The sequence below is a fragment of the Penicillium hordei genome, assembly GCF_028827395.1.
Source record: "Penicillium hordei strain IBT 12815 chromosome Unknown utg000001l_segment0_segment0, whole genome shotgun sequence".
Lineage (NCBI taxonomy): Eukaryota > Fungi > Ascomycota > Eurotiomycetes > Eurotiales > Aspergillaceae > Penicillium > Penicillium hordei.
The window spans coordinates 2,351,655-2,367,299 of record NW_026623142.1 but is presented as its reverse complement, the minus strand read 5'-3'; the positions used below and the strand labels follow the sequence as shown (position 1 = coordinate 2,367,299).

The 15,645-nt window shown below is 47.1% G+C and overlaps 4 protein-coding genes across 4 annotated transcripts; 2 read left to right on the top strand and 2 right to left on the bottom strand.

The window, feature by feature from the left end:
• Nucleotides 1–392: 392 nt before the first annotated feature.
• Nucleotides 393–2,281, bottom strand: N7537_000894 (uncharacterized protein; the record flags this gene model as incomplete). Its single annotated transcript, XM_056891952.1, has 6 exons — nucleotides 393–1,084; nucleotides 1,135–1,503; nucleotides 1,586–1,737; nucleotides 1,806–1,922; nucleotides 1,980–2,029; nucleotides 2,138–2,281. The coding sequence occupies 6 exons, from the start codon at nucleotides 2,279–2,281 to the stop codon at nucleotides 393–395; spliced, it is 1,524 nt and encodes a 507-aa protein (XP_056756947.1).
• Nucleotides 2,282–2,874: 593 nt separating this feature from the next.
• zrfB (low-affinity Zn(2+) transporter ZRT2) lies at nucleotides 2,875–3,927 on the bottom strand (the record flags this gene model as incomplete). Its single annotated transcript, XM_056891951.1, has 1 exon — nucleotides 2,875–3,927. The coding sequence occupies one exon, from the start codon at nucleotides 3,925–3,927 to the stop codon at nucleotides 2,875–2,877; it is 1,053 nt and encodes a 350-aa protein (XP_056756946.1).
• A 997-nt stretch (nucleotides 3,928–4,924) lies between these two features.
• Nucleotides 4,925–5,729, top strand: N7537_000892 (uncharacterized protein; the record flags this gene model as incomplete). Its single annotated transcript, XM_056891950.1, has 2 exons — nucleotides 4,925–5,153; nucleotides 5,212–5,729. The coding sequence occupies 2 exons, from the start codon at nucleotides 4,925–4,927 to the stop codon at nucleotides 5,727–5,729; spliced, it is 747 nt and encodes a 248-aa protein (XP_056756945.1).
• Nucleotides 5,730–13,139: 7,410 nt separating this feature from the next.
• On the top strand, nucleotides 13,140–14,609 carry N7537_000891 (glutathione S-transferase family protein; the record flags this gene model as incomplete). Its single annotated transcript, XM_056891949.1, has 3 exons — nucleotides 13,140–13,324; nucleotides 13,398–13,536; nucleotides 13,604–14,609. The coding sequence occupies exons 1-3, from the start codon at nucleotides 13,174–13,176 to the stop codon at nucleotides 14,607–14,609; spliced, it is 1,296 nt and encodes a 431-aa protein (XP_056756944.1). The 5' UTR covers nucleotides 13,140–13,173.
• Nucleotides 14,610–15,645: the final 1,036 nt, after the last annotated feature.

The window sequence follows — 15,645 nt, the reverse complement described above, 5'->3', positions numbered from 1 at the left end:
GGCGGAGATGGGACCGAGGTTTAGCGTTGGTCTGTGCTTTAAGCTTCAAGCCCTGGGTGTTTGCGTCCATGGTTGTCAATCAAGGATCTATTACAACTTTAGAATATATTTATTGCTTATTGTCTATATTTTACTAATTCTGGACTAGATATCTAATTGGCATCCAGTAAAGACACCAATTGAAGTAGAGGCTGGATATATAGGTAGGTGGCTGTAACTACATAACTAGTAGTTGTATACTTTAGAGCATTTGAATATTTGGTGTTATTATTGACTACGATTATGTGGATATCCCACCGTGGCTTTATCTTATCAATTGTGATCCGAGCAACTGTTGGTTTTGAGCTCATCTGGGGATGTCATTACATCCCCATTCCTGGCCTTCGGCCATTCTAGCCCTTCACCGTCTGGTCCGCGAGTTTATCGTTACCGTTAGGAAGACCCGGGGCCATGACCTGGTCGGCAGCCGCCTTCAAATCATCCTCGCCCATATCTCCATCCCAGCCGTTGGAAACAAGGTAAGCACGGAACTTCTCATCGCGCACCCTCAAGTCTTCGCCCGTCAAATCAGGCACAAAAAAGAAAGTAACCAAGATGCCGATGACACCACAAATAGCAGCAATAATGAAAGTCCACTTGTTCCCCAGACGATCCTTGATAGGCTGAAACGCCTGCGTACCGACAGCAGCACCCGCCTTCCCAATAGCCGCAGAGAGCCCGTAACAAGTCCCTCGCACTCCGGTAGCATATGACTCAGATGAAATTAGACCGAGCATATTGCCCGGACCGAAATTTCCCGAGCTCTGCATCAGTCCATAGAAGACGATGAAGAGAGGCACGATCTTCGTAATACGATCGTAGGCGCAACCGATAATTAGGCCAAAGATCAGATATCCGCCGAAGCCGATCATCATGATGCGCTTGCGGCCAAGGCGGTCACAGAGAATGGCTCCGAGGAAAACACCCGGCAGCGCGATTGCACCGAGGAGAAGCTGCCATTCGCCTGTTTTCAGAATTGTACCGTCATGCACGACCGAGGAGATGATTGTACCGGAGAAGACGCCGTTGGGGAAAGTGACAAAGTCTGAACATATTAGTTTCCGTGGCTCTAAAAGTACTGGGGGGCGCTCTTACCGTAGAGGAACCAAGCACCGCAAGTCCCAATCAATGCTTTCCAGTAATACCACAGCACGAGCATGTAGGGTACGTGCTTCTTGATCGCTCCGCGTCGGTACAACACTGAGTTCAGCATGCGGATTCGAAAGTAGAACACCGACAGCGGCCAAATGCATCCTATGCCAAAGCACACCCGCCACACGGTGCTATAGTGGGATTGCTGACAGGCCAAGAGTACGATCAAGAAGATTGAAACTGCGAATGGGCCCCCAAATGACAAGGGGAAGTTGGTCACCATGATGAATGCCGGGCCACGGTGCTTCGGGGTCAAATCGTTTGCTGCTTCCGAGGCGGAAGTTGAAGAGGCCGGATACTCGCCGCCGGCGCCTGGACATGGTTAGCAGAGTAACCAAACCGGAATGATGTCTTTGGGATATGCAAGTAATGCAAATATGTAGGGTTTACTTACCGAACCCGACAACGCCACGGGCAACCGTCATCATCCAGAACATGCCATTGATGGTAACGCCATGCGAGGCTGTAGCGAGAATACCCCCAATGACAATCATAAGGGTTGTGAAGACGATAGCGGTCTTACGACCGAGATAGTCGCATGTCAGTCTGGTATAGCTTCGTCAGTCATAAGATCCTTTCCATAGTCCTAACTTTTAGTAGTGTGTTTTCAGTACCCAATGACAACCTGTCCAATGACTTCGCCGACAAGTAGAGCATTCGAAACGCGCGTGCTGACAGTGCTAGTGTACTCCTTGGGATATTCCTTCTTAAGGAGGACGTTGGTCATAGTCCTGTGAGGTGTTCCACAGTTAGACATAGTCATGTATGGGGGCAATCACTCGACCCACATTAGATTGTTTTGGTATCCATCGCTGATCAGGGCGAAGCCGCTTGCAAACTATTGAATAACATCCAGTTAGTCAGTCTATCAGTTACTATCTTGAACTGCGAGTGCGGGGGGAGTAGAAAATAACCTGGCATGCATAGGCTTGGATGAGATACTCACAATAGTGAAAAGGTCTGAGAGACTCTGCTGCCTCGGCGACGTATCCGATGAATGAGCAGGGTCAACTTGGTCGATAGTGTCTTGAGTCGCAGTCTTGGACTCATCGCATCCAGGGAGCGCGGTCAAGTTTCGTGCTGAGGCCATTTCGACAGCCCTTAGGAGATGGGGTTGGGAAAGTTTTGGATTGTGGTCCTTCCAGATAAGACTGGAGGGGTCAAGGGTGTCAAGCACCCCTGGCAATCCGCTGCTGCTTATTTCATTTTCGACCTGTCGTACAAGTTGGAGCGGGGAAGGCCAGTCCTATGGTGGAAATAGTTAAGCGTATAATTAGAATTAAGCCAATGGCTTATCTACGGTTGGCTTTAAGAGTTGGGCTTGGTGTCTCGTGATGTCAAAGCACGTGGGTTACATATACAAAAATATATAGTTAAGATGGATCTTGCTGGGTCTACCTAGGTCTACTACTAGTATGGTTAACTATTGGTTTACTGCTTGATTGTCCTCAGTGAAATAGTTCTGATAGTTTTTCATTCATCGGCTTAAGTAGATAGACTCACTAAAGTAACGCCGGATATGAGTATGGCTAAAACTGGCCCGGACCCCGTGGGTATCACAGATGCAGAAACGATTTTTGACCATAATAGAAAAGTTTGGCAAAGAAAGCAAAGACATGACACATTATTGGGAAGAAGAATGTTCCCGGATTTTTCATCATCACAGAAGCAACAGAGATGTCTCTATGCCCATTTGCCCAACAATGCCATGAGGGCAGCTCCGGCACAAAGAAGGAAGAAGGCAATCAGCACATCGCGGATGGGAGCCTTGCGCATGGAGTGGCTGAACATGAACTCATGCGCCATCAGCTCAACGAGGGCAGTGTAAATGAGAATTCCAGCGGAGATGGAGTCAAAGACACCGTTGACGATGAGTGTGGTTCGGCCGGTAGGCGGGTAACTGTTTCGAACACCTAAGCCAATAGCAATAGCAATCGGAGTCGAGATTCCAAAGGCAAAGCCTAGGAGGTAGGGAGTGTTGCGCTTCGATTTGGGCCAGGGGATGGTAGCCAGACGAGAACCAAGACCAAGTCCTTCAAAGGTTTGGTGGAAGACAAGGACAATGTAAAGAGTAGTGAACTCGGCACCAGATACCGCAAGAGTGAGACCAATGAAAACAGAGTGGAAGATGATACCGAACTCCAGGATGAAGATCGAAGTAAGCTGAGCGGCGTAGTCCTCAGCCGCTTGGATGTCGTTTTCAGAGTCGCTGTTATCATGGTGCTCACGGGTATGACTAAGGTGGTCCTCTCCTGGCATGTGAATCTTCGGCTCATTGGTTTCGTTGACAATAGAGTGGTCGTCGAGTTGGGTGTGGGTATTGCCTTCCTCATCGTGCAAATGGCCTTGGCCAAAGTGCGAGAAACGCATAACCATCAGCTCCACAAAGAAGAGAACAACAATGGTCATGAGGATGATGCCCTCGACCCAGCTGTATTCGGTAATTGGGCCGGTCAAGCACTCGTTTTTAAGTGCTTCCTCTGCGGGAGCCAACAGGTGAATGAAAGCAGTGGCAATGATCACACCGGATCCGAAGTACTTGGCGACGAAAAAGGCCCATTTGGGAAATCCACCGTTCTTGCTAAAGCGACGGGCGAAGACGGGGAACAGAGCACCAAACATGGAGCCAACCATGATCACAAAGATGGAGGAGATACGCAGGCCCATGCGGCCGTCGAACTCATTCCCGGATTCACAAGCCTCCTCGCGCTTGAGGAGAGTGGAGTAAGATTCCATTATGTAGAGGTGAGACAAAAGAACGTCCGTGGGAACCAATGAAGTGCACAGAATACAAGAAGAAATGTAGACAAGGGTGCAAGTGTCCCAATTGAGGAGAGAAGAATTTGTGATTAAGGTGAGATGAGACGAATGAACTTCTAGCAGGGGGTGTGTGGGAGGCTAGTTGACCGCAATCCCCAAGGTCCTCGATGGTAGGCGAAATGCGTACTTAGTCCACTAACCACGCATGAAATTACCAGGAGATCCTGACAATATCACACTTTGTGTGAATACTGATTGAACAGAAGATAGCGAGAAGGAAATAAAAGGTTTCTTCTTCTGGCTGCTCGTGTAATTGAGTCGCACTGTGAAGTCGCACGGTGCAGACTTTCGATGGGGTTTTCTAGTCAGAATGAGTACCCTGGGAGCAAGGGCCGGAAAATTCAGCCGATATAGAGATAATAAATCAATCAGTTCCTTTAAATGGACCGAATCAAGACCGAATCAGATTTTGCAGGATCTTGATTATATTAATCATCCGTGGCCCTGGAGGGGATCCATGGGGACCTTGGGAGCTCGAAGACGTCAAGCACGGAATTTTTACACTCTATTATCCCGGTACCGGGTACTTGATCACACATACAATTGTGGGTGTAACCGGAAGTACCCGATACTTGGAACTAGCGCGTTGAGGACCTTGGGAGCCAGTCCACGTCTCCGATTGTGGTTGCGGTGATTAAGTCACGTGGACAGGAGATAAGGCCCTTTCTGTATCCCGATGTGTGTGGTTGTGTCATCTTTTTGTTCTTGATGGAATAGGATAGGAAGACTAGAATGATTAAAAAGGGTTTGAAGGAACGTGGTTGACAACCCCATTCAGAGGGAGGAGAGAGTCCTTTCAGCCCTTGGACGCGTCTCTATCGCCAATCGGAGGATCGGCGGCAAAAGCGCTTGGCATGAGCTTGAGGTCATCAGGGAAGCCTTTCGACCACGCCCTTGCGCAACACATTCGAACATGGCTCCCATTCGACGATACCTTCGCATTAGCAAATACTCAGTGCTGGAATGTCGCATTTATCTGGAATCTCCATCTGATTCACGATGGCTCTTAGACTCCCGCGATCCTGTCCTGCCTCGCGTTATCGCTGCTGTTCGACCGTTGGTCCTTCCGAAGCTGCGTGAAGAGAATGAGCGGTTGTTCATGCGCAAGAAGGGCAAGCCGGTCAAAGATGTCATTGCAGAAGGTATTTACCCCTTGATATTCCTCGTATAATGAACCAGGTATGTTAACACATTCCCTAGATGAATTCGAAGTGGCTATCTTCCTCCGCGAATCCCGCACCCGCCATTCGCTCCTCACGCGCAATAAGACATTCCACGGAAAGGAAAACGAGGTTAAAGACTGGAGATTGGAGCTGAAACCAGATCATGTCTCAGGGGATACGGCTGCCAACCCGGTGAATTCGGCAGATGGCGAAATTATGATCGAGAGTGACAGTGAGGCTGATCTGGAATTGCACAACATTCCCGAATCCGAGGATGAAGTTGCTCTGGGGAACGGACGTCGGTCAAGCAAGAGAAGTCGGATAACTAGGAGAGACCAGGTGCCACCCGAAGACACGGCGGGCAGTGACGAAAAGAAGCTCCGTTTCAGCACCCATTATGAAAGCTTCAATATCCATGGATGGGTGTTATGTCTGTTGATCTCCCGCAAGGGCGACAAGACCAGACCAAGTGTGGGGGTATCTGAGTCAAATCGGCAGCCTCTGATGGAAGAATGGATTTCAACTCAAGCTCAGGCTTCTGTTGATGACGATTGATCCAAGATAGGTCAGCAAGTGTGGACTTGTGGACCTGGCAATTTTCAATATAGCCGACCCGTGGACAAGCATCTTGTTTGCGGTTAAGCTTTCTCAACCTCGTAACGTGGGCAGCCGTGGTGGAATGATTTGGAATGATCAGTCGCAAAGGGCCCTGTGACACTGCCAGCACCGCCAGACCTATTGGTGATGTATTTTGTTCCAACGCTCTGCAAACGCTACAAAATTTTGCTTCAATTTGCCCGCGTCGCAAACACTTCGTCAGAGACTTTGTATCATCTTGAATCATGGGCTTGGCGACTCATGTCACGCGGTACGTCGACTTCGGTCTACGAGGCTAGATGTCACATAGGAGAGCACAACATCTTCCCACTACCGGGCCGCGACAGGACTTGCACTGTATGATGCTGTGATCGGCAGGTTGGTGTCACCAAAGATCAGACAGGTTACACAAGTGGCGGGCTGTCATACTTCCCAATGACTTCTTCAGGCACGGTGTCAGGCGGGTAGACACAGCCGCCGAGACGAAAATGCCAGCTACGGGACCCCGGGCGCATGCAACCAGTGACATCTCGATGATCTGCATGCCATAAGACATAGCGTAATATTAACTTGGCTACTCCCATACACGACTTTCTGTTTACATGTCTCAGTCGCATTAATGACACTCTAAGACAACATGGACAAGGGCATGAAACTAGTCTGTCTCACGCATTCCAATTTCCTCGGAGACATTTCGATTCCACCCAACCTGAAAACCCCCCATGTGGTATGGGCTCTCGCTACCTCGGGCCGCAACTTCCAGAAGGCAAGCTAGAAGATTTTGAAGTGGAGCTTTACTTGAAACAACCCGTCTCCATCTCGTCCCGTGACCCCAACACCTCAACGGAGAAGTGTTTGAATCCCGATGTGCTGGATTCGGGGTGGAGGGGGGCATGAGTATGATCCAGTATCGAAATTTAATACAAATCATACATGTAATTTTTCCATTGACTATACTGTGTAGCATATCAGCGTCTATACCTAAGCATCAGAACCACTCTTTAAAATATCTTGGCCTCTAAATCTACAGCCAATAAACAGCTATTTGAATATCTCAAACCGATCGTACTACGATCAGGGGCGAATTCCCGATCTGTTTCGAAAGCCGAACCTTGGAACTTAGGTTATAAATCTCCGACTCCTAAATCGCAACTCCACTTCTAGCTTTTCCAACGGTGCGGAAGAGATGGAATCCAAGTGGAGTAGACTTTGAGTAGGTGGGATTGTTTATTGAACCTTGGAAATTCGTGGACCGCTAGTTCATAGGTAGAGTTTTTTTTTTTTCCTTTCTTTTTTTTGCCACTTTTGCCACTTTTCCCACTTTTTCCTTCCCCCTTTCTTGGTTCCCCGGGCTTTTAGCTCAGGTACACCCGTATGGTCGCATAAATTCCATATGTTTGCCACTTGACACCCCACTCCGTACTCCGTAATACCTTACCTTTTTTATCGGACGCGGTAAGCCGGGTAGTCGAATTATGCTGTTATTAATATACGGAGTACTCCGTATGGAGTTCCAATTATTCCTATGCCGTTTGTAATTCCTTTCACCTGCCCCTTTGAACATTCACGGGGTCTTGCAAATCCCGAGCGGTACACCGTTGTACCCGCACTTAGGGTATATGAGCATTAGAACGGTATTACTACATAGGGCAGAGTGTATTTACATATATTTCCTACAGAAATATGGAGTACAATAATATGTCTAATGCAATAATCTCTCCACCTGAATTTACCAAGTGCCATAATCCAAAAAAAAAAAAAAAGAAAAAAGACAAGGTCAAGGTCAAGGGATATGGCGGGTGTAATGGGAAATCATTGCATTATTTTAGGCCCAAGATAATTTCCGGGGAACATTGTAAACATCCCGAAACTGGGGAATTTTTATAGGTAAGTAGTACATAGTAGTAGTCTGTACACTATATACATTTACACATCCAGTTTACGCAAGATGTTCACACCACACACATTCAACAGGCCATAGTGATCACGCCATGAACGCCACACCAGGGGTGAAGTAGATCTCCCACCGTGAAACTTAAGGCCCAGTGATGTGCACAATGCAACCACTGGGGAGATTGGGGGGAAAAAGTTGGACAAACCCCTCTCGGCAATATTTACTAATAGCCAATAAATTATGAGGACTGGGGTCAAATTGTATACAGGGATCCATCTTTCTCCAGATGTGCTACAGTATAACGCTGTCTTGCATACTTTCAAAATGATGATGTGCAATGCACAGTCCTCTGCAGCAAGACGATCCCACCCAGGGACCATCAGCCACAATTACTATAGGCGGAGGTTAAGCGGCTCTGTACTCCGCGGGGGTTGATCCTATATGCCAAAACGACCCCAAAATTGGCCTTGATTTGTATTACATGTTGTTATTATGTTGTAGAGCTCTAGGGGCCTAAGCGGGAGTGGTAGACGATAATAGAAAGATAAGAGGGTACGGAGTACGGAGCGAAATATAATCAGGTGAAATAATAGCCGAAGTGCCATATTAACCTAATCCGTATATACGGAGAACTAAAAGCGAAACCTGTTAGAAGTTAAAAGAAACTCATATATGTATTACTCCTCCAAAGGTTCTTTCTATTCTTACATGTCTCAACCACGGCTTTCTTTAGTTTGGTAGCACGGGTAAAAACTACGGTTTGGGATGGGTCCTCGATTCGAGATTTAAACCCTGCTGCAATTTTTATTTTTTATTTTTTTATTTTATTTTTCATTTTCACTTATTTTCATTATCTTTTCTTTTTGGCCCCTGATCCCGTTCCACTCTGGCCGTTGTTATCTGGATGGCGTATATGTGCATATGTGCCTGGCTAAGTTAGCATATTCAGTATGTATATGATATGTCACATCAGTTTGGAAGAAATGCGTACAACATATGTTGTAGGATAAACAGTAATCCCAGCATTCTGGGAACTCGGCTGTCACGCCCTTTTAGTGTGTAATCAATACGAATCGTCCATTCCGTTTGACCCTAAATCGATGGAAGCTAAAAAAAAAAAAAAAAAAAAAGGAATGGAATAGTGTCCTAATGTGATTTTACTTTTACTTTTTCTTTTTCTTTTTCTTTTCTTTGCTTTTTTTATTCCCTTCCGTTCTCTCTTAGGATCTGCAAACATGCACGCACGTGTTGTGACCTGACGTCTGTTCTCTCCTATTGAGTCATATAGGATTAATGTGCTTGGACCTCTGTCGTTTATCATATTCCAGTTACGGAGTACAGTTTGTACAACAAAAGGAAATATTCAAAAAAGAAAAGAAAAAAGAAAAAAAGTCGTTCTCACCGTATCAAGGAACCGTCCCTATGGAGCCTTGGTGGGCCCACGGGAGATTGCCCTTTACTAGTTGTCATCTCGCGTGGTTTCATGATTTACTATACATACAGAGGGGGGCGGGAGGGGGGAGGACGGAGGACTTGTGAGACCTGAGCAGAAATTTAATGGCTGCATTAGTTAGGCCATATACCCTGGACTTTCATCTGTATGATATATATAGTGAGGTAGCACGGCATATATGTTTAATTACCATGTCTCATTTCCCTCCACTCTCTTCCACTAGTGGTTCACAGGAAGCACACGGCGCCACACTAGAAGTATGTTGCAGTGGGGAGCTTCTAGAAAAAAATGGAGATTTTCCATTGAATTTCCTACTTGGGGTTATATTATTCATCCACCAGGTTAATTCGAGCAAGTAAATCACAAATTAATTCCCTACGTCAGATCAGGTGGATACTCAGCCTCCTGTTCATGGCAGGGATGTTCGATGGGGATTTTAAGAACTAATTTAATCGGTAATTATTGACGGTTGAACGGAAAGGTTGGGCAGACTTTCATTTCTATAAGAATCCTGCTCCAGTAACCTTTTTTCTTCCCCTTCTTCTCTCCATCCACTCAACTCTACTCTACACCATATTCTGCTACATATTACTAGCTCCTTGGTCTCTTCCAGTCCGTTGTCAACCTGAACAACTACTATCAACTCTCAACCTTCCAACCTTCCAACCCTTCAAACCATCCACAATGCCTTCCGTCGGATCTTCTCAGTTCCCTCCATGCCCCGGTCCTCCTCCTAAGGGCCCTTTGCCTCCGCTGCCGAAATAAACAGTCCAGTCCCCTCTTCTCAACGAACATGATGACACTGGCGCATTCTGGTCCGCCAGATCCGCTCACGACCTGGACCCTTCAGCATGGATATCACGACTTCGACTTCGACCTAGTTTCGACTTTTACCTGCGAACCTTTGTTTTCGATTCGGACCTTCAACACCTAATTTCCACCATCTCTCCACCCCCCCCAAAAAAAGGACGCCCTTGCTTAAAGTTGGGCTTGAGGCGGACAACACAAAGAGCACCGGCTCTTCCACCGTCTATTCTCGTCTCTCGGCATTCCAATTCAACGATGCGTTGCTAGCCATAGCTCGATGCGCGCCTTGAAAAACTTGTTCCAATTGGGTCTCGGACAATTGTTTTTTTTCTCTTTCTCTTTCATTTTCCTTTGTTCCCTCGCTCTTCAGCGACCTTGCTCGCTATGGGACCTAGCGCCGGCGCTACTATCCCCTCGACGTGCATTAATAGCCTTTCTATTTCTTGCTCTTTGTCTCATTTCATCTCTCGGGCATTATTGATCACGCCCCCCATCTTCTGCGGGGGTTCGTTTCACCTGTTCGACCTCGACCCATCTGTGACGCGCAGATGTGGAGAAGGGTGCAGCTGCTCAGCCGCTGCACATTAATTGGACAATCCGTATTTGTCTACAACCCCCTGTTCTGGGTACCTAGCATGAACTGGGGTTGCCTTCCGATCGTCCCGTTGCTCACGCATCATTGATTTGGGTGCACAGTGCCTTTTTTCTTTTCTTTTTCTGTCTGCCGCTGTGACCTGTCATCCTGACTGTTTGGATGCCTTTTTAATTCTCTTTTTTGGTTTCCTTTCCTCTTTTTCTTTTTTTTTTTTTCGTTTCTCCTGCATCTGGCCGAATCTTAATCGACATGTATCATAGACTTAGTATACCCAACAGAGCAATTTGTTTTTATCTATTTAAAACGTTTCTGATTAATTGCTTACGGTCCATGCATATGTTGTGCATAAATAGGACTGTGGGTGACATCCACCTGACCGCACGTTTCACTAACCAGCCAGCATCCCGCAGAAAATCATTATCACTGAGGCTAGCAGGGATGTCACGGAGGGCGGATGTCGCGGTAGTCGAATTGACGCATATTTCACCCGCAAATCAAGACACCAGATACGAGCGATTTAGAATCTACATGTCAATATGACTCATTGGTCGGTAGTCCAATTTAGTAGACCTGCATATTGTACATGCACTTCTTCCACCATAAGCTCTGAAGTAGCACCGATCTGACGCGATCCTTATCGAGCCTCCCATTATGATTTACAGCGCATTTGCCGGATCCAGTTCAATGCATGCCTGCGCGGTCTTTAGGGCTGTATACTGTACATCTTATGTTGCCGCACCGCTCGGATTGATTGGGTATGTCATATTGCACCCGATCCAAACTTGGCGTTAGATCACACCATACTATCCAAAACGATTACATGCATATATACACCCAACACGGGAAGTTGAATGTTCGCCAGTCTAGGATATACCGGCAATATCCCTAGTGTGTATGTATGCATTTAGCTCGTAATATTAACGGTTAAACGCTAGACGGTCCAGCGGAGAAATAAGGAAGGAAGATACGAGTTTGGTTTCGTCCGAGCGCTTCGGGGTTTGCTAGCCATATTGGTACGTGCCCTATGGAGTACACCTCAGTGCTATTACGACTACAACAAAATGGAGGTTAGCCCCCATTGTTAGTAGTTCCAGGTACAGTAGTTGCGTCAACAAATGCTCCATGCTCAAATTTTTTCTTCTAGTCAATTATCGATAGCACAGCTGAGCAGTAATTCCAATCTCCAAGTAATCATTTTCGGTGTTAATTAGACTATGATTACAATAGCCTAGAAATGTATACGGGCGTGCCGGGATCGTCGGTAGCTGTTGGCCCATCACTTGACTGATACAGTTGCATGTTGTCGTCATTGAAGAAATCCCGACAATCTGTGTCCAATGGATCTCACAGATAGTGTTCCAAGGTTTCTCCCCCCGCTTCTACCCCTCAACCCGATACACTTTCGTCTATCCATGGTCATCCATGGCTCTTCCATGGATTGTATGAGATTGACTTTTTGTTTTGTTTATTTTATTTGTTTCATTCTAACTATTCCAACCTTGGAAGTAAGCTATGCCATCTTGGTGAGGTCAAGTGACCTAAGTAAGTTTTTGGCCCCAAGGCTCTCGGATCTTGCCCTGACAATCTCCATATTTCATCAAATCAATGAATCATGGAGTTTTGACCTCAACGTGTCTCAGGTCCTAGGGAATGTCTGTGCTCATGAAAAATAACTTTGGAACCTTTCAAGGCACCGGCTGGCAGGGTTGTGGCTGTCATCCTTGGCTTGTATAGCCACGTGCGCTAAATGAGGTCATTCGCTGGGTATATCACTCTAATCGGAGACATAGAGTAATCAGAACCTTGTGATGTACCTAGCTAGGTATATGGCCAAGGATCATGTCTTGGGCAGAGACGGACCTTGGGATAAAATGGCGGTATACAACGGAAGCGTTGGGCGCCATTACTGGTGCTCAGCTCTCTGCGCTGTACTACACGAGGCGGCGAATATTGAGGCTCTTCGTGTTCTAGATGCTCTACTTCGTATGACTGACGCCCGTAGAGCTTTGACGTCAATACTTTTTGCCCGGGCTGAGTGAGATTGATGCCGTGAGTATCGGGTCGAGTGTACTTTAGGGCCAAAGTGGAAGATATATCCGATTTGCTCCCACGAGAAACCCATATAACCCTGGAACATACGCCTCGGGCATCTCAATTGTATCGGAAACGGGATATCGTTAGCTAATTGTTGATAATTTGGGTGGAAGGAAATGGCGTTGCCTAGCTCGTAATTCAAGCCACACCTTGGGTTTTTTTTTTTTTTTTTTTTTTTTTTTGCTGGCTTCCAAGGAACTTGGGCTCTACCTAGACACCTTATAGTAGTCCTATTTATTTCTATTTTGACTCGGGTATGTTGAGGATGGTATTTGGCCGTGGAAGGTACATGTAGCTATACATCGTAACTAACTAGTACATATCGAAACAAGAACGAATCATTTTGGAGAATAGAATGCATTTTATATTGTATTTTATGAGGAATTTATCATATATAGACCATATACAACTCGATTAAGGTCAGCAAACAGATTGGATTTGTAGTCAGGAGAAGTCAAATATCTCCAGGGCTTATATCAAGAAACTGAGGATAAACACACGTGATTCGGCCGTCCTAATCAATCACGGCTGTCCCTTCTCCTCCAAGGGCAAAGCCACCATGGTTCTACAACTGCATGTATGGGGCCCCGCCTTTTCCTTGCCATCAATTGACGCACAATGCCTCGCTGCAATCGCATACTGTTCCGAGGTTCTCCCTAAAGACTCGTGGGAGCTAATCGCGAGCAGCGATCCTTCCGTGTCCCCAACAGGTCAGTGACGTGACCGGAGCAAGAAAAAAAAGCATCACCAGAATCAGATTGCTAACAAGTCATCTACAAATAGGTGAGCTACCCGCTCTCCAGAATGGCTCTGTCTGGGTGAGCCGGTTTCGCAATATCGTGGACTACCTCCGCCAATACTCGGAGGGAGCATGGAACCTGGATCAAAACTTAGATGACGTGCAAAAAGCCGATAGCGTTGCGTACGCACCCCCTACATCTAAAATGGCGGGAAGAACACAAAATACTAACAATCAACCGGCCCCCCAGCTTCTCCTCCTTCATCGAATCCCGCGGCCAATCTCTCATCGACCTTTACATCTACGTAACCAGCCAGAACTATTACACCAACACATCCCCAGCCTACGGATCTCTCCTCCAATGGCCAAACCAATGGATCCTCCCACCAAAGCTCCACGCCGCCGCCAAAACCCGCACCGAACACCTCGGCCTATCCTCGCTAGACCTACAAGCAATGGAAGACCAGCGCAAACGCGAGCACTCCGCCGCCGTAGCATCCGGCCAAATCCCCAGCAACCTGATCCAGCAGCCCCGTGACACAGTCTCCAAACTCCTCGGCCGCACAGCGCAAACCAACCAATTCCGCCTGGAAGCCCTAACAGCCGACTTCTTCGAGCCACTCGAAGCCATGCTCGCCCGCAGCAAGACCTGCCTACTCCCCGCAGATGACAACAACAACCCCTCTTCGCTAGACTGCGTCGCGCTGGGCTACCTGTCACTAGCACTCGTACCGGAGCTAGCCTTCCCCTGGCTACGCGACTCCATACGCGCCAAGGCCCCGCTGCTGGCGGCGTACACGGAGCGCATGCGCAGTCGCTGTTTCGGCGACGCGCCCGTCGAGACTAAGCATGCTTTCCAGCCCACAGTGCCAGCTGCTCTGCCGTGGCGCGCACCGGAACGCATCTCCGTCGCGGCGGTCGGGACTACACTCCTCGGCACATTAGCGGATAACACGCCGTTCTTGCGCGAGGTACGCCAGAATAGGCGGCTGAAGCAGGCCGTCGAGGCTGATTCTGCGTTTAGCTCGGTGGAGAAGCAGGTCCTGTCTTCGTATGCGGATTCTAGTAACAAGGATATGTTGCTTTCTATTGCGACTGCTATGGCGGGGACGGCTGCTCTCGTTGGGTATATGGTGCATGTAGGTTTGCTTTCTTTTTCGACTGGGGGTGCCGAGGAAGAAGAGCAATTCGAGGAAGATGCGGGTGTAGTGCATATTGATCCTGGGTCTGCTTCTGACTTCCTCGGTGCCTTCTAAGCCTCGAAGAGGTCATTGCGTCTGGTTCCGTGGATATTACGGGGTCGGTGTTTTGATTTATTATTTTGGGTGAAAGCGAAGACTGTACGATAGCATTGCGTTTTTGTCCTTTGTACTTGTGTGTTGACGTTCCCATGGTTCCTCGCCACATTAAAATGCAGGTCTTTGATCTGGTCCTCTACTTGAAATATCTCCTTTGTTAGCTTTATAATCGAACTCGAAAGAACCTACGATTTCTTTGCTGACGATGGCTACCTTTGAAATAATCGAGGACTCAAAGAAAACCTTGGGAATATCCATCTTCGGTAGATATCACTGCATGTATCCTGGCATTCCTCCGAAACTTAATGTGAACTTCACATCTCGTATATTCGGCCACTGAAATTTTACCTGCCCAAATGGTGTCATAGTGACTTGCGCATTGAAGATTTGGGGTTGACCTGACTAGAAGGTCCAGAGTTTGGATCCATCGGTCAATATGCCAACCCCATGGCGAAAACGTACATGGGATGGTGTTTAGTTTGGCGTCATGCAAGACATACAATATAGCGCCGAAGGATCATATGCACATCACCTTTTGAGTAGGCAATAGATAAGGTTTCGTTTCAAGTTTATGACTGACGAACAGGAGTCGGCACTAATGATCCTGTGAGATCGAATAGACAGGGAATAGTAGATGAAACATGGAATGATATATTTAGAAACTCCATAGGTATCGGCGCTTAATGATAGATACAATAAAGTTATGTATACACAGTGACTATTTTTAGATGAAGATAAAAAGGAAACGATATCAACTCTCAAATCAGATGGTTCAGATGGTATATGTACAGAGAAAAAGACAAAAGGAGGCAAATCGTGACAAAGATATGTATGAACCCTTCAACGGCAAAAAAAAAGGGTAGCCGTCGAAGAGCTGCTCGAAGATGGAAGGATGTGTGGCCAGGATGGTTGCTGGGGCAAGCGACCTGCGCACGCACACACCGAATCAGGGAAAAGATACAAAGACACCTTCGGCGTTGAACCATTTGCGCAA